Source organism: Somniosus microcephalus, chromosome 7 (genome assembly GCF_052327205.1).
Source record: "Somniosus microcephalus isolate GS21.2 chromosome 7, FLI_Smic_1.0, whole genome shotgun sequence".
Lineage (NCBI taxonomy): Eukaryota > Metazoa > Chordata > Chondrichthyes > Squaliformes > Somniosidae > Somniosus > Somniosus microcephalus.
The window spans coordinates 172,935,179-172,955,785 of record NC_140993.1 but is presented as its reverse complement, the minus strand read 5'-3'; the positions used below and the strand labels follow the sequence as shown (position 1 = coordinate 172,955,785).

The window sequence follows — 20,607 nt, the reverse complement described above, 5'->3', positions numbered from 1 at the left end:
TACCAGCGCTGATATGGCCACCTCCATATCAGCCTCTGCTTCCTTTGGGAAGTTGTACTGCTTTTGGGGCCGGGCCACGGGATCCCCATCTACCCTAACCTCAAAGCCAGCAACCCTCCCACAGTCGTGTTTGTGCGTGGCGAACGCACCTAACTGAGCCTGCACCTCGGCTCTAAATACTTCTGGGATACCCTCCATCATTTCACCGAGGTCGTAACTCCCTTTCGGCTTCATGGTACACAGGGTTCCCTTCCCATCCTTTCCCGGGATTACTACCACTCCACTTTCCTTTCCGGTGTTGGCCCCCCAAAGGCAATGGTTCCTGAGGTCCACGAGGATCCCATGGCCCACGATGAAGTCGGCCCCTAGGATCCTCTTCCCTCCCTCCGCATCCCATCTCGCCAGGACACATGTCCACTTTGTCTGGAGTGTGCCCAGGCGGATCGAGAGCGGCCTGGAGAACGCACCCGTCTGCTCCGCCCCTGTGAACCCCGATAGGACGTATGGAACCCCGTTAGACAGAGGTGAGGTGGTGGGATTCTCCGTATGGATCACGGTGCATGAAGCCCCCGTATCCAACAAATAAGTCCCCGTTTCCTTCCCTACCTCCATCTGCACGAGCGGTCTCTTCCATCCGTCGTACTGTAGCGCACATAGATAGACGGGCTGCGCAGGCTCCAGTCATCGCAGGCCACTTTGGGAAGGGGTTGGGGGAACCGCTGGACCGGTGGTGGCTGCTATCTTTCCCTTAGTGAGGACCAATGACCTCACTGAAGCCAGCAGCACGTCCAGCAGCTCTGGAGGGACAGTTGGCTCCATCTCTCTCTCTGGGGCAGAGGTCGGGGGTGCGGCCGGGGCTTGGGCTGGGGCTGTGGGGATCTTTTCCCTTGTGTCCTTCCAGGGATTCTTACAGTCCCTGCGCCAATGCCCCTCCTTCCCGCAGCCGTAGCACGTTTGTCGGCTTTGGTTGGGACGGCTCCCTTCCTGGCGCCACTCTTTACGGGGCTGGTCACCAGGTCTGACCTCACAAACCTTCCCGTTTTGCTGGGGTGTCTCACTATCCCTCCCGTTTCTAAAGGTGCTGGTGAGTTGGCGGATCACCGTCGCCTCTGTGGTCAGAGGGTTTCGGGGGTCGAACCAGGCCATTGCCTGCGTTCGAACGCGGGGCAGGGAGTTATTCATCAGGCACCTGAGCCAGTGGACTAACTGGTCCCCGTCCAGGTTCGCTCGCGCCGGCATTCCCGGGCACGCACCCTGGTAGACTGGCCACAGCCTGTCCGCGAACGCCTGCGGGAATTCCCCGGGGAGCTGGACTGTTTTCTCCACCCGGGTGAACGGACTCCCCTCGTTCATCCCCATGGCCTCCAGGATCTCGTCCTTCAGCCTGCCAAAATTTTCCTGACCCCTCTTACACCCATCGGGTAGTGCCTGGAGGAGATCGCTACCCAGGGAGAACAACATCATCTTGGCCTTCTCTGCCTCGTCGCAGTCGTTAACACAGGCCGCCTGCTCTATCTCCCTAAAGTGAAGAGAAGGGTCCCCCTTCATGGTGAGCTTGGGGATGTAGCTAACCATGGAACGCAATTGTTGCGCACCGTGTGGCACCAGGAATTGGTTCTGGAGGTCCCCAGGTTCCCCGTCGTCACCGGGTGGTCCGTACCTCCGTTGTGTCACGGGGTACACCGGTCCCGGTCCCTGATTCTCTCTCGGGCTACCCTGGTCCACCTTGGATTCTTCATCCTCCACCCCCTCCTGATCCCAGACCTCTGGAAAACTAGGGGCTAGGGGTGGTGGCTGTGAAATCTCGGGTTCCCTAACCCGTTTTGTTCTGGGGGCTGCCTGCGGGACTTCCCTGCTTGGGTTACCGTTGAACTCAGCCTGGCCGACCTTGGGGCTAATGAGGCATATCATCCCTTTTGCCCTGGCCAATGCCAGATTCAGACTTTCTATTTCCTGCCTACAGGGGCCGTGGTCTGCCTCCTCAAACCCTTGAGCGCAGGCCAGCTTATAGGCTGCTTTTACTTCGCCTACCTTTTCCTCCTGTGCCTTCAGTTCCCACACCATGGCTTCAGTTCCCCTGTAAGGCGGCTAATCTCTGTTTTTAATCTCCTCTCTTTCTCCCTGGATTCTCTTGCCTGATACTTTACGTGTTCTACCCTGAACCTAGCGCTCCCCTCCAGCTCAGCTATCTTGCCCTCCAGCCTTTCTACCTTCCCCCGATGGTCCCGGACCATCGCTGCCCTCTCTTGGCTTATGGCCTCCAGAGCCACTAGCACCTTCCCTTCCGCTGCAACCTTTTCCTGCAGCTCCCGGGACAAATGCTTAATTTTGGTTTCCTTACTGGCCACCGCGTGGTCCAGTACCAGAACCTGCTTTTTATAGCACATAAGCCACACCGTTTTTTCAATGCCCTTGCGGTGCTCTTTACTAGCCGTCCACTGGGCGGCTGCCTTTAGGGGACGCTCGGCTCCTACCAGGTCATATACCCATTTTTTTGCTACATTTACTTTGTCACACACATAGGAGGATAACCTGTCCTCCATAACATCTGTCTCACCCGAGTCTTTGTCCACCACACAAGGGTTCTGTAGCCAGTGTCCCATCTGGGTCGCCATTCTGTAAGGGGTCGTTTTAACGAGCTTGTGGTGTGCGAGATCGGTTTTTGATTTCACACTGCTCGTGAGCGGTTCCGAAGCACTCCCCCCTCATCGGTTCTAGACACTGGGCTTATTGCCAGACCACCTTGATGTGTTGGCCCAACTTGTGACTGGGAAGACAAATGGATCAGGTGAGACAAGGTAAGTTTTAAATCAAAGGTATCTTTATTTTTAAGGAGAATAAAACATAGAGAATGAAGAAACAATGCAGACAAAAATCATGAACATGCCTCTCAATGGGAACTAAAATTTAACACACAAGAGTTACTTTGACTATCATAATACATCAATTCTAGATCAGCGATATAATAAAACGGGGGTGGAGAAAGCGCACGGCACAACGAAGGATGAATAACACTCCCGAATTACAAAGCCCTTAATATTAAAAACCCTCCCATCTCTAAAATATACCTCAACTAGATCAGCTAGGTGGAGTTGGGCCTCTATGCTCACCAGGGTTTTTAAAACTGTCCTTGACCTTGGTGCTCCTGTATCGTCCGGGATCTCCAATCTTCCTTATGGGACCGGCTCCTGAACCTGCTCTCCTGCTCGAACTTGTAGGCCCTCCGTGCTCCTCGAACCGTAATCGAACCTCTCCACTCGCTCTGCCTTTGACCTCGTGTCTGTGTGAAACTGTGTTTTTTTTTAATGTCTGTTTTCCCCCAACAGTTATACTGTTTTCTTGCCCTTATCTTGGTGCCAAATCAGGGGTTTTCTTTTGTTAAAGTAATGGGCAGGCTGCTTTGACAAAAGCGGGTACTTTATTTTAATGTCTTGTAAATGAAACTAATGGGATCTGTCCTGTGTCCCTCTGAGTTTGGTACAGATAATAGGTTTTGTCTGTGCTCTGCGATTTCAGAGATGGGTTTGCGTTTTGCTAGCAATTAACACACCTTGAGGTGTAAATACTTTTGTTTTGACTTCGTTACTACTGTAACCATTTTACCATATCAATTGCAGTCAGTTCTGGAATCTTCTAATCGGTGGTGACTCAGGTTTCTTTAAGATACTGCAGTGGTATGTCCTTCTGAAATGAGTCATGTGATCTGCCAACTCCATCTTGTGTTCATAAAATGTGGCCATTTCAGGGGTTTTACAATGTAGACTGTATTTTCCTGGATTTTTGCGAATCCTACAGAGTGGGGTTTGAATCCATAACCTTTTGATTCAGGCAACTACCAACTGAGCTAGGTTGATGTAATGCTGTTGCCTGGATATGTTGTTTTAATGTGGCACTTTTCAATAAGTGGAGGGAGTTCTTCTGATGTGCTGGTCAGCATTTTTCTCTCAATTAACACCACCAAAAAGAGATTAACTGATTGTCTATCATATTTACTGCTTGTGGGATCTGTGCACAATTTGGCCACAGCATTTGCGTATATAACACTTCAGAAGTGAAACACTTTAGGGCATCCTGGACTTGATAAGATACGGTGTCATTTTTTTTTCATTCCTTCCTCCCTTCCTGCAGCCATGATGGGCCGTATTTTGCGACCCCTACAGGTGCGTACGAGGTGTGAACACGCTTGTAGGGGCCACGCAAGAGCAGCATTTAGGCATGTGAAGCGCATGCGCTGAAACCCGGCACTTGCGATCGGTCAAGAATCTTGACAGATACTCTGCATGCCCAAGAAAAGTGCCTCTGCAGGTGGAGAGTTGGGTTATTTGCACAACTTCAGCCCACTGAATGCCTGTCAATTTCTTATGCCTGGTAAAAGCAGACATAAGGCCTGCTTTTACCAGCATAAGAGTTTTAAAAAATAGAAAAATAAAATTTTACCACTCATTTATAAATTTAAAATATTCTTCAAGAAGGTAAGTTTATTTTTAGCCCCGTAAAAATATTTAATTTTTTTTCCAAAAATTAAATTTTTGTTTAAAATATCTAATTAAATGGCATTGTAATTAATTTTAAATAGGTAATTTAATTTTTTTTAAATTTCAGGTGTTGATGTATTTTTTAAGTGATCCCCATTCATACTTTTGACAGTTCTGTACGTATGGAACTCCCATAAGTATGAATGGGGATTCTCTTTTATTGGTTGGGCCGGCCCACATGATCCCAGGAGCGCCTACGAACTGCAAGCGCCCCTGGGATACGTGGGGCTCTGCCCGCGTGGACCTGGAGAGGCCCAGGAGCACAAGCCGGCATTCTTCCCGGGCCATCAGGTACTTTCGTAGAAATTTTGCGCATCGGAGGCGCCGCCCGCGGGAAGCCTCCGATCGCACATGTTGGCCCGATGTCTAATAGAGCTACACTTCAAAAAAACCTTTGCAGATAGTTACTATGGACTAGATATTGGCCTCCTTAGCGCCTCCAATATTTGAATTTTTTCCATTTTCCTTCGGCCGCAATCGATCAGCCCGGCACGCTGCTGGAGTACATGGGGCTGATCGGGCTGGATCGCGACTGTCGTCAGAGACCAGCTAACTGATCCCAATGCAGAGCCTGCAGCGATGACCATTCCCTTTAAGAGAGGGAAGGAGCCTCGATCTCAGCAGCGCTGCATGGCCTAGTGTGCAGCACTGCACCACTACCGCCCCACCTGCGTCCTTTAGCGCTCCAGGAAGAAACTGGAGCATTTGATTTAGTGTTCCACTTCCTTCCTGGAGCGCTATCACCGAATTTACAGAAAGCTGGGAATCACGAGTGCCTGGCGCTAATTTTTCCAGCTTTCAAAATTTGGCGCTTCAAATGGGGCACCCCTGAATTTCTGCCCCTATGTATTTTAGATCTGATACTTATAAAATTGGTGCAGTATATATTTTTTAGAATATCACTCCAGTACCATGCGTTATCTCCCTAAAACTTTGTACACTGGGAATTTTCTCAGGGGTTTTCCTGCTCGGCCATTGCAATTACAGCAGCAAGGTTGTGGAAATCCCAGAAAAATTACATATACGATGTTTTTCCAAGGTTTCCTTGGTACTTCCGCCGAAGTTACACTGGCCAAGCAGGAAAATCTCCAAGGAAATTCATCCCCGTAATGTTTAGTTTGAATAAACTTATTCAATACTTGTGTAACCACAGTAGTTTGTGTACACAAAAGCACCCTAAGCACATATACTGAGCATCATTATTAGCATTCGCAAATTAAGGGATTATTGTGAATGATGCATGCTACAAAATGTGTAACATTTGTAAGGTAGATATTAACATAGCAAAAGCAAAATACTATGGATGCTGGAAATTTGCAATAAAAACAGAAAATGCTGGAACTACTCAGCAGTTCAGGCAGCATCTGTGGAGAGAGAAACAGAGTTAACATTTCAGGTTCTAATGAAAGGTCATAGACCTGAAACATTGGATCGGAATTTGTGGTGGGTAATAATGATGAACTAACAGCGTTCGCCATTATTACCCCTTTGTAACTGACTGCAACTTCAGGATTTAGTGCATGCACATCTAAATGTGGAAATCCTGAAGGTGCGGTCTGTCATTCACTGCTCTGACACGGATGTTAAGAGCTGTTGTCTTAACATCTTTTTACAATAATATTTAATAGTGATCCAAGCAATTTGCAACATTGACCCCCCCCCTCCACACACACAGCTGGTAATCAGTGAAACTGACGAAAAGTTTATGATTCTCTGCGGTAATATCGCTATTAAATACCCCATTAAATGTTAGGCCTTGTTGGATTAGGTGTAATAGGGTTTTAACAGTGTATTGACTGCTAAACAAACATTATGACCCTGAAAAACTAATTTTAATTTTGTGAAGTGTCAAATTTCTCCATTATGATAAAAATTACAATTTTTAAGAAACATTAAAAAAAAATTGTTCATGATATTTCAGGTTCTACCTTATCCCCATGTGAAATCTTTGTTTTGATCTCTGTAATATTTTTTTTAAGTTTGAATAAAAGCAGGTTCTCATTTCCTGCTTCCCTGTCTGTGAGAATTCTGCAATGTAATTAGCTGCTTAGCAGCTTGTTGATGTCACAGCAGATCACGTTAGGGATTCCCCAATATACTGCAATGAAATTACTTACACATCCATAAAGGCAAATTTCTCACCACAGAGATTGCGAGATCTTTGTGGGCAGCTTTCTTCAGGGCCAGCGGCGAATGCCTTTGCTTTTCTGCTGACTGCAAATTCTGGGCAATTTACTCTGTTTCACTCTCCACAGCTATTATGGCTTGCTTTGAGAAATAAAAGTTGCCTGCATTACATGTAATCAAGCATTCTTTCTTACTAGTAGAATAAACGGTAAAGTACACTGTATATCATGTGTTAATCCACACATCTCACCCACTGGTTGTGCAGTTATAATTGGAACCCAATGGCCTAGAAATTCAGTTAGGGGCACCCAGCTCGCCTGGGCGCCGGAATTACCGCTGCGCGCGGAGCCACTTGCGCCAGCGGGAAATTCAGTTTCAGCGCCCCAAGTTGAAGCCGGCCGCTAAACAAGGGTTTCGGCGCCCCGCTTGGGGCGCTGAAACTGAATATCGGCGTGTAAAGTGCCGCAGCGCCACCCGCTGCGGCACGGCAGCCTGCGGTACTGCAGGCCTTCCTCTCAGTCTTAAGGGGGAGGTGCCTGCAACAGCGCGATCCCCGCTCGCGAGTGCTGGCAAATGAGCCCGGCACCAAGGAGAAGTGCCGGGCTCTCTGGAAACAGCCGGCAATGCCGCGGGGGGGGGGTTGTAGGAGGCCGGGGAAGGAGGTGCGGGCAGGCGGCCGCCGAAAAAGCGGCCGGCCGCACCTCCACCTTAAATCGCCCCACTACTGGCACAGGTAGGCCCCGTGTACCGGTCACTGTTTGCAGCCGGCGCGGGGGAGGCGGCAGCAACCAAATATGGCCAGCGGGGCGATAGCAGGGCGCTGCGCACACCGATGACGTCATCGGTGGCGGCGCAGCGCTAATGGCTAACGCCGCCATTAGCGCCCTGCTAAATATCGCGGTAGGTTTGCACAGTGGCGCAAAAGCCCTCTTTGGGCGCAAACTGGTGGCGCAGGCCACTGAATTTCTAGGCCAATGTGTTTAATTTAAAAATGCTTGTATTTTTTATAGAATCTTGAAACAATTGTGATTGTGGTATTTCTAATGTTGCAAATTGCTTGGATCAGTATTAAATATTATTGTAAAAAGATGTTAAGACTGCAGCTCTTAGAAATGATATCACAGAAACAAGAAGTTAAAAAGTGAATGACAATATCTATTTTATTTGTAAAATTAGAACTCCTTTGTATTCATTATTCACCAATAACTAAATTACACTTACTAAATTTGTAGCTTGTTGTTCAAATATTTCTTCCATGCTTTATGTAGTCTCTTCAAATAGTCTCTTATTTCAGATAACCAGAGATTTTAAGTTAGTGAAATTAGTATATAAATGTTACTTATGACTTAACAATAATATTAATGAGCTCAGTGTTGTACTGGTGGAGCTATTGTGCCACTTCCGCTAAATTGCAACTTGTATAATGATTTAAGACTTCACAAATGTTCAAAATATTAATCTGCGTAAATGAATTTCATTTTCCAACTCCCCAGAGGTGACAGAGAAGCTATTGAGCAAATAGCTTATGAACTTGTGGAGGATAAAGCGAATGAAGGAGTTATATACCTTGAAGCTAGGTACAGTCCACACTACCTGGCAAACTGTAATGTTCATCCTATTCCATGGGAACAATCGGAGTAAGTAGATTCAGTTAAAATCATAGGTTACCATAACTTCTTTATTAGGAATAAAATGCTTTTGTTCCATTAGATACTGTATAATGCTTCCACACTTTTTCCCCTGGTATAATAAAACCATTGGAAAACGATATAGGTATGATTACTCACTGATGATATCCAATGGAAAGCAGTTAACAAGGCTAATCTAATACTAAGATGCCTCTTAAGACATTTGATTGTGAATGAAAACAAGTTACTATAACCTTGTGTATATCATTGGTGAGGCCACAGTTAAGAAGATTATATAATTTTGGGCATCCTACCTTTAAATGACACCAACATGTAGGGAAAGACATCAAAGAGCGATAACAATGACTGTGGGGCGTAGGGCTCTATTTTATAAATATATACAGAACTCTGTATTTTTAAAATTCATTTCAGAATGTAGGTGTCGCTGGCAAGGCTGGAATTCATTGCCCGTCTCTAGTTGCCCTGCGAAGGTGGTGGTAAATTGAGTGCAGACCACATCTTGGTGAGACCACATCTTGAGTATTGTGTGCAGTTTTGGTCGCCTTATCTGAGGAAGGATGTTCTTGCCATGGAAGGAGTTCAGCGAAGATTCACCAGACTGATAACTGGGATGGCAGGAATGATGTATGAGGAGAGATTGGGTCGCTTGGGCTTGTACTCGCTGGAGTTTAGAAGAACGAGAGGGGATCTCATTGAAACTTATAAAATTCTAACAGGACTAGACAGACTAGATGCAGGAAGGATGTTCTCGATGGTCGGGGAGTCCAGAACCAGGGGTCACAGTCTAAGGATAAGGGGTAAGCCATTTAGGACAGAGATGAGGAGGAATTTCTTCACCCAGAGAGAGGTGAACCTGTGGAATTCTCTACCACAGAAGGCAGTAGAGGCCAATTCATTAAATATATTCAAGAAGGAGTTGGATATATTTCTTAAGGCTAAAGGGATCAAGGGGTATGGGGAGAAAGCAGGGACCGGGTACTGAATTTGGATGATCAGCCATGATCTCATTAAATGGTGGAGCAGGCTCGAGGGGCCGAATGGTCTACTCCTGCTCCTATCTTCTATGTTTCTATGAGTGGCTTGCTTGGCCATTTCAGAGGGCAGTTAAGAGTCACCACATTGATGTGGGACAGGAGTCACATATAGGCTAGACCGGGTAAGGACGGCAGGTTTCCTTCCCTAAAGAACATTAGTGAACAAGTTGGGTTTTTACAACAATCTGACAGCTTCATGGTCACTTTTACTGATACCAGCTTTCTTTTTCTAGATCTTTTAAAACTAAATTCAATTTTGAAACTACCATGGTGGATTTGAGCTCACACTCGCTGTGTTGGGTTCTTACCTCCAGACTTGACTATTCCAATACTCTCCTGACCGGCCTCCCATCTTCCACCTTCCATAAACCTGAGCTCATCCAAAGCTCTGCTGCCCGTATCCTAACTCGCACTAAGTCCCCTTCACCCATCACCCCCGTGCTCACCATCCTACATTGGCTCTTGCTCCAGCAACACCTTGATTTTAAAATTCTCATCTTTGTTTTCAAATCTTTCCATGGCCTTGCGCTTCCCTGGAGATGACAAAGGCATGAATGATAGTTTCAACAGCAGATTGCCTGAGGCAGGGGTGGAGGCAGAGGTCAAAGTAGGTGGTTGGTGGTTTTTGTGAAGGAGTGTATAGCAACAACAACAACAACTTGTATTTATATCGCGCCTTTAACGTAGTAAAACGTCCTAAGGCGCTGTACAGGAGTATTTTAAGACAAAAAATTTGACACCGATCCACATAAGGGTAAATTAGGGCAGGTGACCAAAAGCTTGGTCAAAGAGGTAGGTTTTAAGGAGGAAAGAGAGGTAGCGAGGTGGAGAGGTTTAGGCAGGGAATTCCAGAGCTTAGGACCAAGGCAACAGAAGGTATGGCCACCAATGGTTGAGCGATTATAATCAGGGATGCTCAAGAGGGCAGAATTAGAGGAGCGCAGATATCTCGGGTTGTGGGTGGGGGGGCGGTTTGTGGGGCTGAAGGAGATAATAAGATTAGAGATAGGGAGGGGCAAGGCCATGGAGGGATTTGAAAACAAGGATGAGAATTTTGAAATCGAGGCGCTGATTAACCGGGAGCCAATGTAGGTCAGCGAGCACAGGGGTGATGGGTGAACGGGACTTGGTGCGAGTTAAGACACGGGCAGCCAAGTTTTGGATGACCTCAAGTTTACGTAGGGTAGAATGTGGGAGGCCAGCCAGGAGTGCATTGGAATAGTCAAGTCTAGAGGTAACAAAGGCATGGATGAGGGTTTCAGCAGAGGATGGGCTGAGGCAGGGGCGGAGACGGGCAATGTTACGGAGGTGGAAATAGGCGGTCTTTGTTATGCTGCAGATATGTGGTCGGAAGCTCATTTCAGGGTCAAATATGCGAACAGTGTGGTCAGAGCAAGCTCAGCTTGGGGTCGAATAGGATGCTGAGATTGTGAATGGTCCTGGTCTGCCTGAGACAATGATTAGGAAGGGGGATTCAATAAGTGGCAAGATATTGAGTTCATGGTGGGGGTCAAAGATGATGGCTTCAGTTTTTCCAGTATTTAATTGGAGGAAGTTGTGACTCATCCACAACTGGATAGCAGACCAGCTGTCTGACAACACAGAGGCAGTGAAGATGTGAAGAGAGATGATGGGGAGATAGAGCTGGCTGTTGTCAGCAAACAAATTGGAAGCTGAGCCTGTGTCACCAAGGGGCAGCATTGAGAAAGTGGCCAAGGATAGATCCTTGGGGGACTCCAGATGTAATGGTGTGGGCGTGGGAAGAGAAACCATTGTGGAGATGCTCTGTCCACGACCGGATAGGTAAGAGTGGAACAAAGCGAGAACAATCCCACTGAGATGGACAATGGAGGAAGGACATTGCAGGACGATAGAGTGGTTATCTGTGAGAAAAGCAGTGGGAAGGTTGAGGAGAGATAATGCAGCCAGATCTGGCGATGGATGGCTAAAGCAGCTGTGCGCCAAATACACTCATGTCTGTGCCACACGGACTTGAGAGACGACATATGGGGTACCACACTCTCACTAATGTTGTTCCCATATATGCTAATAATGTTCCTATATACAAAAAAGGAGATAGAACAAAAATTGGGAACAATAGATCAGTCAGTTTAACGTCAGTGATAGGAAAGATACTGGAATCTACACTAAAAGAAATGATCAAAGAGCATCTGGAGACAGGAAATATAATAAAAAATAGACCACATGGATTCCAAAAGGCTAAGAATTATTGGAAGAGGTAATGGAAAGAGTAGTCAAGGATAATGCAGTATTACTTGGATTTTCAAAAGGCCTTCAATAAGGTACCGCATGGTAGGATAATGACAAATGTTAGGGCATATGAACTCAGGGGTTAAATAGCTCAATGGATATACAAATTGGCTAAAAAATAGAAAGCAGAGAGTAGGGGTAAAGAGTAGTTCTTCAAATTGGATGAAGGTAGAAAATGGTGTTCCACAAGGATCAGTACTGGGACCACTGTTATTCATAATTTACATTAATGGTTTGGACTTAGGAACAAGTACCTCAATATCAAAATTTGCAGATGATACCAAACTGAGGGTATAGCTAACACTGAGGAAAAATGCAACATAATACAAGAAGACATTAGAAAACTTTCAGAAAGGGCAGTTAAGTGACAAATGAACGTTAACATAGATAAATGTGAGGTGATGCACTTTGGTAGGAAAATAGAAGCATCACCTACACCTTAGAAAATAAGAAACTGAATAGGGTAGAAGAGCAAAGGGATCTAGGGATACAGGTGAACAAATCATTAAAAGCAGCATCAGAGGTCAGCAAAGCAATTAAAAATGCTAACAAAGCACTGGCATTTATTTCAAAAGTAGTGAAGTTATGTTAAACTTATACATGACCCTGGTCTGGCCATACTTAGAGTACTGTGCACAGTTCTGGTCTCCATACTATAAAAAGGACATAGAAGCACTGGAGAAAGTCCAAGAAAGATTTACAAGGATGGAACTGAGAGATTACAGCTATAGAAAGATTGAACAGGTTGGGGCTTTTTTCTTTAGAAAAGAGAAGACATAGAGGTGACCTGATAAGAGGTTTTTAAAATTATGAATTGGTTGGACAGCATAGATGTGGAGAGAATGGCCAGAATCTTTACCTTGGAGTTGGGGCGGGTGTGTGCGGGTCGCCATCCCGAAGTTTTCAACAGCGCACTCTGCACTGTGCGTTTAACTCAGTTGCATCAATTGAAACAGTCATATGGGTTTCCCGGCCAATTAAATGGAGTGGGTCTGTTGATGTCACCGATGACTTGTTTTCAGCTCGGATATTTAAAGGAGCCTCGCACACATCCCAGTTGAAGGTTGATGGAGGAGGCGTACAGGTGGTTGGGAGAGGTGTCTATTGGTCTGTATCGCAGAGATTTGTGTGGGTGGAAGCAAACTTGGAGTCACAGCACCAGAAGGCTGTGCCCAGGTTCTCAGATGGCTCCCTGGAAGTCCTGGTCCAGGGAGTCAGAGCACGCAGGGCAGTCCTATTCCCTGGCAGTGGCAGGAAAAGAGCAGCCAGAGAAACCAAGAGGGCATGGCTGGAGATCGTTCAAGAAATGAGCAGCAGGGGTGTTGTCAGCTGCTCCTGAATACAATGCCGGAAGAGTTTTAATGATCTTATGAGATCAGGAAAGGTGAGTACAATGCCACACTCAGCTACATCCTGATGTGCGTGTCACCCCAACCCCTTCACTCTGCCTTCCCAAGCCTACTCCTGCACATCACTCCTCACACCAACCTATCTTGTAGGTGCACCCATCTCTCACTGTCTATGCATCTACTCACATCCCCATCTGACTATCCACCACTGACACTCGCCCTCATCCTAATGCAATCCTACAAAGTAACGCCACAGACGGAGGCCATTTGGCAATGTCACACCACTCCATCATTGTTACCCTCTACAGATGTAGCCCATACATGCTTTACACTCATTCCAGCACTCTCACTCAAAATTCTTCTCTTTCCCTCCTTGCAGAAAAGAGCGCAGAACAGGGGAGAGAGAGAGAACTGGAGGTGGCCTTCCAATATATACAAATTTGATGCCTGCAAAGGAGGAGGCTCTCGAAATAAGTGGAGTGACAGAGCTGCTGGTGGTGGGAGACGGAGAGAGGGGGACCTCCCAGAAACCTGGTGACAGAATTAAATATCCAACATGACATACAACAGTCACTCATGGCGACTGATGTCAGCAGCCAGTGAAATGTGCATAATGGTAACGTTACATATTCTTATCATAAGAGGTATAATTCATGTCTTTACTCTCCCACAGGTCCATCAAGTACCCTCCCCCCACGACCACTGTCCAACCGGAGGAGGAAGACGACTCCTCAGAGGAAGCTCCACTCTCTGAGGATGCACCGTCCCCAGACCCATGAGCACCCAGAACCAGCACGCCGGTGGGTCCAGCAAGACAGAGTAGTGTTGTCACCTGGTGTCTCACACATCACAAGTGAGCAAGAGCAGATGGTGAAGACAGGGACAGCAGTGCAGAGTCCTCACTGGAGGGCGCAGGACACTCGAAGCTTTGCTCAACTGAATGCAGATGCTGAACCTCGGGGGCCGTCGAGAAAGAGGGTGATCTTGGAGGAGCAGCAACAAATGCGCAAGGCTCTGGCAACTTTTCCAGTTGCGATGTGCGCAATTGTAGAGAGAATGGAAGAGTCCATCTCCAACATGAGCAGCACCATATCACAGGCAATGGCAACAATGCACTGTTTCATGGAAAGGGTGGCCACCTGCATGGAGCAGCTAATGCACCAGTCGAACAAGAACATGCTTGCTGTGAACAACAGATTGCAGACCCTCATTGATCTCATCTCTAGGAGGGATACCAACATAGACTTGGGCGTTCATGACCCCACTGATGTGCAGCAAGGTGCTTTCCATGAGAGGGATAATGGTGAGAGGGGGCATGGAAGTAGGTGCTCTGCTTAAAGTGCTCCCACTTCTCCCCCTTTGCCTCCCCCTCAGTGAGAACCCCACATGCTGCCTCGGATCCCGATGGCTGAGTCTGCCCCTGCACAGTTGCAGGAGGAGCAGTCTTCGGTGGGGCCCTCACAGGCCCTAAATCCCAGAGTTCGGCTGTCAAAGTGTCTATGCAGTTGCAGCAGGGAAGTGAGCAGCCTGCCTCAACCTCTGCTGAAGCCACAGGGGTTGCACTTCATAGAAGCATGCGGAAAAGAAAAAAGACACAATCATAGATGCACAAGAGTATGCACATGGGTATTTGGCAAAATGTCAGTGTTAAGTTTCAGTTTTATTTATGACTCTCACAAATTTATTTCTTTGCACTACTTTCCAGTCTTTTCCATTTTTGCCTGCTACCTGGGAAGTGGCCTTGTCAGTTGAAGTGAATGGTGAGACATTACTTAACCTCGAGCACTGGGTGTATGGTTGACAGAAATGGTTTGGTCATTTTAGGACTGCTTTGTGGTATTTGTGGTAGTGGTGGGGTGGTAGTTGGTACAGAATCTGGGAGCCATATGGCTGCACTGGTGCAACTTAAGTAAATCGGGACATTATGAGGCCATGCTGGGCCTCCCGGGCAGCATTGTGTGCCACTGCTGGTGGTATCTCCACCTCAGGTTCCTCCTCCTCTTCGTGTTCCACCTATTCCTCCTCCTCCTCCAAAAAGGCTCTGCACTCTGCGCCTTGCTCCTCATGCAGCTCCAATCCTCGCTGCTGCACTATGTTGTGCAGTGCACGGCTTATGGCGATGACTCTGGTGACCCTGGCTGGTGCGTACTGAAGGGCTCCTCCAGATCTGTCAAGGCATCTGAAGCGCCTCCTCAGTATGCTGATTGCTTGCTCTGTGACACATCTGGTGGACATGTGGCTTTCATTATAGCGCTCCTCGGCCTCATTGCATGGCCTCATCAAGGGTGTCATCAGCCACGTCTTCAGTGGATAGCCCTTGTCTCCAAGCAGCCAGCTGGTAAGTCTGTTTGGAGTTGCATAGAGCTGAGGGAGAGTGGACTGGCACAGGATGAAAGAGTGATGACAGATCCCTGGGAATCTGGTGCACTCATGCATGATGATCTTTTTATGGTTGCAGACGAGCTGCACATTGAGGGAGTGGAAGCCCTTGCAGTTCACAAACACACCTGGGTGATCTGTGGTTGCCTTGATGGCCACATGTGTGCAGTTGATGACACCCTGCACCTGTGGAAAGCCAGCCAGAGCCGCAAACCCGAGCACCAACTCAGTAACACTGGCTTCATCAGTGGCAAAGTTTACATAAGTGGCTGACTTGTGAAACATGGCATCAGTCACCTGGGTGACTACAAGATCTTGCACATGTCTGCTGTAGATCCCTGGAAGGAGCCTGAGGCAAAGAAGTTGAGGGCAGTGGTGACTTTGTCAGCCACTGGTAAGGAGTGTCCACCTAGTCCTCTGGGCAGCAGGTCTTCTTCCAGCAAACTACAAATGTCTGCGATGACCTGATGCGATAGCCTGAGCCTCCTGAAGCACTGCTGTTTAGTCATGTCCAGGAAGCTCATCCTCTGCCTGTATACCCTGTGTTGGGGGTATCGCCTCCAGCGTGGTGCACCCCTGTGCTGATCCCCTCTCTTCTGTGGAGCATTAATAAACTTGAAGATTGGGCATATAATTGGCAAATTAAGTTCAACACAGATAAATGTGAGGTATTACATTTTGGTAGGAAGAATAGGGAGGTCACTTATTACTTGGAGGGTGCGAGTCTAGGTGGGGTAGAGGAACAAAGGGATCTCGGACTACAAATACACAGATCACTAAAAGTTGCGACACTGGTTAGCAAGGCCATAAAAAAGCAAACCAAGCACTAGGGTTTATTTCTAGAGGTATAGAATTGAAAAGTAGGGAAGTTATGCTAAACCTGTATCGAACCTTGGTTAGACCACACTTGGAGTACTGCGTACAGTTCTGGTCGCCATATTATAAAAAGGATATAGAACCACTGGAGAGGGTGCAGGGAATAATAATAAATCCAGTAAAAGAAAGAAAGCAGACTTGCATTTATATAGCGCCTTTCACGACCACTGGATGTCTCAAAGCACTTTACAGTCAATGAAGTACTTTTGAAGTGGAGTCACTGTTGTAATGTGGGAAACGCGGCAGCCAATTTGTGCACAGCAAGATCCCAGAAACAGCAACGTGATAATGACCAGATAATCTGTTTTTTTTTTGTTTTGTTGGTTGAGGGATAAATGTTGTCCAGGACACCGGGGATAACTCCCCTACTCTTCTTCAAAATAGTGCCATGGCAATTTTTACGTCCACCTGAGAGAGCAGACAGGGCCTCGGTTTAATGTCTCATCCGAAAGACGGCACCTCCAACAGTGCAGCACTCCCTCAGCACTGCACTGGAGTGTCAGCCTAGCTTTATATGTTCAAGTCCCAGGAGTGAGACTTGAACCCACAACCTTCTGACTCAGAGGTGAGTGTGCTACCACAGCTAACACTATATAGGTAAATAATACACAATAGGTAAATAAGGAGAATTTTTTTTACTCCGAGTGTGGTTAGAATGTAGAATTCGCTACCACAGGAAGTGGTTGTGGCAAATAGCTTGGATGCTTTCAAAAGGAAGCTAGCTGAGTACATGAGAGAAAAGGGAATAGAAGGATATGCTGAAAGGATGAGCTGAGGTAGATGGAATGGGAGGAGACTCGTGTGGAGTATAAACCCCAGCACAGACTAGCTGGGCCGAATGGCTGGTTTCAATGCTGTATATTGTTTGTAATGTAATTCTATGTAACCATACTGGGGGATCGACCGGGATAGGAGAGAGTAAAGGTTTTGCTTCAGGGCATCAAAGGCCTACCTTACTACAATACAAAAAAAATTCAAAAATAGAAGTGACTTTTTTTTTGGTGTACAAAGTTTATATTTAATCATCTGTAATTTGAATATTTATTATATTTTGCCTCCTAGAGGTGATCTAAGCCCAGATGAAGTTGTTAAGCTCGTTAATCAGGGCTTTCGAAAAGGTCAGCGTGATTTTGGTATCAAAGTGAGATCAATTCTCTGTTGCATGCGCCACATGGAAGGTAATTTTCTTTTCTACAACTGCCTTTTCAGATAAGAATATTTCCTCAGATGTTTAATATTTCATGCTTTCAGTGTGCTGCTGTAATTGACAAAAGAAATGTAGATTTTCCATTGCTCGCTCGGAATTTCCTTGGGAGTTCGCCGGATTGCGATTGTGAAATTATTTGAGAATTCTGCTCCAATAAATGCTGAAATGTATTAATAGAAAATAAAGTAATTGCGGTAGAAATTCTTATGTATTGCACCTGTTTCTTGGGTATAAAACTGGTGCAACACTCACAAATTTAGCAGTGGGATAGACCGCGCCCAATCTGTGCGTGTGTTCGGCCACTGCTAAATTTGTTGGGCACATCGTTCAGCCGACCGCTTGAAGAGAGGGGGATTGAGGTGTAGTATGAAGGCATCATGGCTAATGACACAGGCCTGCATTATTTGCTGTCTGTGGTCACAGGCCAGAGAACATTCAGGGATTGGAACCCCTTCCTGTTATAAAACAAGGCTAGTTCTTGGGGACAGTGCAGGGCAATGTTTGTGCAGTCAATTACACGTTGCACCTGAGGAAACCCAGCAATGTGGGCAAACCCGAGGACCCTCTCCTCCTGATCAGCAGCCTACTTTGGGAATGCGATGTATTGCTGTCTCCTTGCGAAGAGGCCACCCGTCACCTGCTTGATGGCTGTATGTACAGCAAACTGACTGATGTCACCTGTTGCAGTCTGGAACGAGCCTGAGGTTGAGGGTCACTGTTACCTTCACACCCACAGGCAGTGCTGTGTGTGCCCTGGTGTTTGGCTCCAATTCCTGCTGCAACAGGTGACAAGGTCAGTGACTGCCTGCCTGCTGAAGTGCAGCCTCCTCACACACTGCTCCTCCGTCAGATATGACATTCTGTTCCAGAAGACCGGCATCATGTAAGGCTTCCTGTTTCCTTGCTTCCTTCTCCCTTTTCACCCTCTGCAGGTATGCGCTTCTGTACCTGCTGCTGTTCTTCCCGCTGGTGCAACAGCCTCAATGGCAATCCCAGTGACATCCCTCTTTTTCCCAGTACTCAGCCAATGAAGTAAAACTGTGTAGCTGCAGCTAACTGCTCTGTAGTGTCAAAAACCTCCAAAACTCAGCCAAAAAATAGCTCCAAAAATCTCCAGCAGCCCAAAAGAAGCTTTTCAGAGACTCACCTCAATGGAGGTGAGGGTTCCTTTAAATATCACTGCTTCCTGAGTGTTCCTGCCATGTTTCACTGGGCACACTTAAAAATGATCGAATCAAATGCTTCAATTTCCCAAATTTCCCAAAGGGATCCCCTAATAGAAGCATAGTGAGGCCAGTGTTCATTTCAGGTGGCCACCAGGGACACCTAAGGAGTGTCTTAACCAATATACCGGCCACTGGATTTCATGTGCATACCTGGCGTGGGATGTCCCACTGTGAAATTGGTATGTTGAACATCTATATAGCGCTCAAAAACTGGGCAAAGGAGTAGTTACTTGAATAGAACTTACGTTTCCCTTCTGTCTCTCCAGCATGGTCCCCTGAAGTTGCTGAGCTTTGTAAGAAGTATCAAAATGATGGTGTAGTGGGAATTGACCTAGCAGGAGATGAGCTGATTGACTGTGAATCCTATCCAGGCCACACACAAGCTTATGAGGTAGGATGTCTATGTGGATTTCACATTGCAGAATTCTGAACTTCAATTTTCTTAATTACCAAATACAATCCCACTCTCTTACCTTAATTTAATATATAACTAGACTCAGAATGGTATATAAACATGTAATATACATTTGTCAATTACTTTCAGCCACTATCAGTTCTATTCCATGTGTGAAAATATGGAGAGTGAAATAAGTACTGTTTTTACATTTTACTGTTCTGACTCCACAAAAATAGAGAAGCATAATAGTATATCTATCCTGAAACTCCAGAGGAACTCTATAAATGAGATAATTGTTGAAAAAAGAAATGACTGTGCCTCATCCCGTGTTTTTGGTACTTATATTTGAGGCAATTGCCCATACGTAGTTGCTCCTTAATCAACATTGAGGAGTATCTCCATTGGTGGGTTCCTTTGCTATTATCCTGACAGGGCAAAGTGGATGTAGCAAAATAGAAATTCCTTACAACTGTACATATACCCCTGATATTTACAGGGAGGCAGGGAGGAAGCAGGTGAGTCCTAAAATGGCCGAAGAACCGGGCAAGGCCGGGGATGCGGAGGTCCTGCCAACCTTATTAAAAAATTTTAGCTCCATTTTCCACCTGGAAAAGCCTGGCCAGCAGGCAGGATGAAATGCCGCCAGCAGGAGGTCGCAGCCCGGCAACCTTGGGGACGGTCTCCGGCAATCGGGAGGTCGGAAAGGCCTATCCTGCACTGCTAACCCCTGTCCACGCTGACCTGCTTCTGGTTCCCCAACATCTCAAATTAATAATTCTCATCTTCATGTTTAAATCTCGCTATGACCTAATTCCTCCCCATCCCTGTAACCCCCTCCAGCCCTAGAACCCTCCTAAACTCGGCATCCCTCGGACTCCAGCTTCTTACGCATCTCCCGCCGTGACATCAGGTGCCTGGGTCCCATTATCTGGAATTCATTCCTTAAACTCCTCTAAGACTGTCCTTATAATCACCTCTTTGACCATCCCTCCAAACCTCTCCATCTTTGACTTGGTATCTATTTTTTCCTTACACTTATGTGAAGCACCTTAGGATGTTTTTCTACATTAACGGCGCTATATAAATGTAAGTGACCTGCTATATATTTCCAGCATTTTCTGCCTTTATAACGGATTTAAAGCATTTGCAATATTTCTCTTTTTTATTGCAGGATGTCATCCCTTTGAAGAAAAGCTTTAATAAAATAAATATTCTCAGTCTTCTTCAGTAATAATGCTAAATCCTATTTGCAGTCACCACCAGTGATATTTCACCGATTGACAGCACAGTTTGGGGCATGACCATGTCACATTTTTTATCTGTTACCAGATGCAATCAGTGGTAGCACTAGCCTGTACAAAGTAACACTCCCCTTCCCCCTATATTGCAACTACCTCTCAAACGCCTCCACTTCCCAAACACAAAGACAGGTTCAGACTTCCCAATCTCAGACACTGCCAATCTGCAAAGTAAAAACAGTACACTACAATACATATTCTGATCATGCCCCTGCATTCAGCTGTTCTGGGATTCACCTGAGATACCACAAGAGAATAT

The 20,607-nt window shown here is 46.4% G+C and overlaps 1 protein-coding gene across 1 annotated transcript in view; it reads left to right on the top strand.

Moving 5' to 3' along the window:
* LOC147115009 (adenosine deaminase-like) overlaps positions 1-20,607 on the top strand; it is a 197,843-nt gene that overhangs the window by 51,778 nt on the left and 125,458 nt on the right. Inside the window, exons 4-6 of the mRNA XM_085993209.1 lie at positions 8,156-8,299; positions 17,283-17,398; positions 18,920-19,044. Coding sequence (XP_085849335.1) covers positions 8,156-8,299; positions 17,283-17,398; positions 18,920-19,044 — 385 coding nt within the window. The remainder of the gene's footprint in view (positions 1-8,155; positions 8,300-17,282; positions 17,399-18,919; positions 19,045-20,607) is intronic.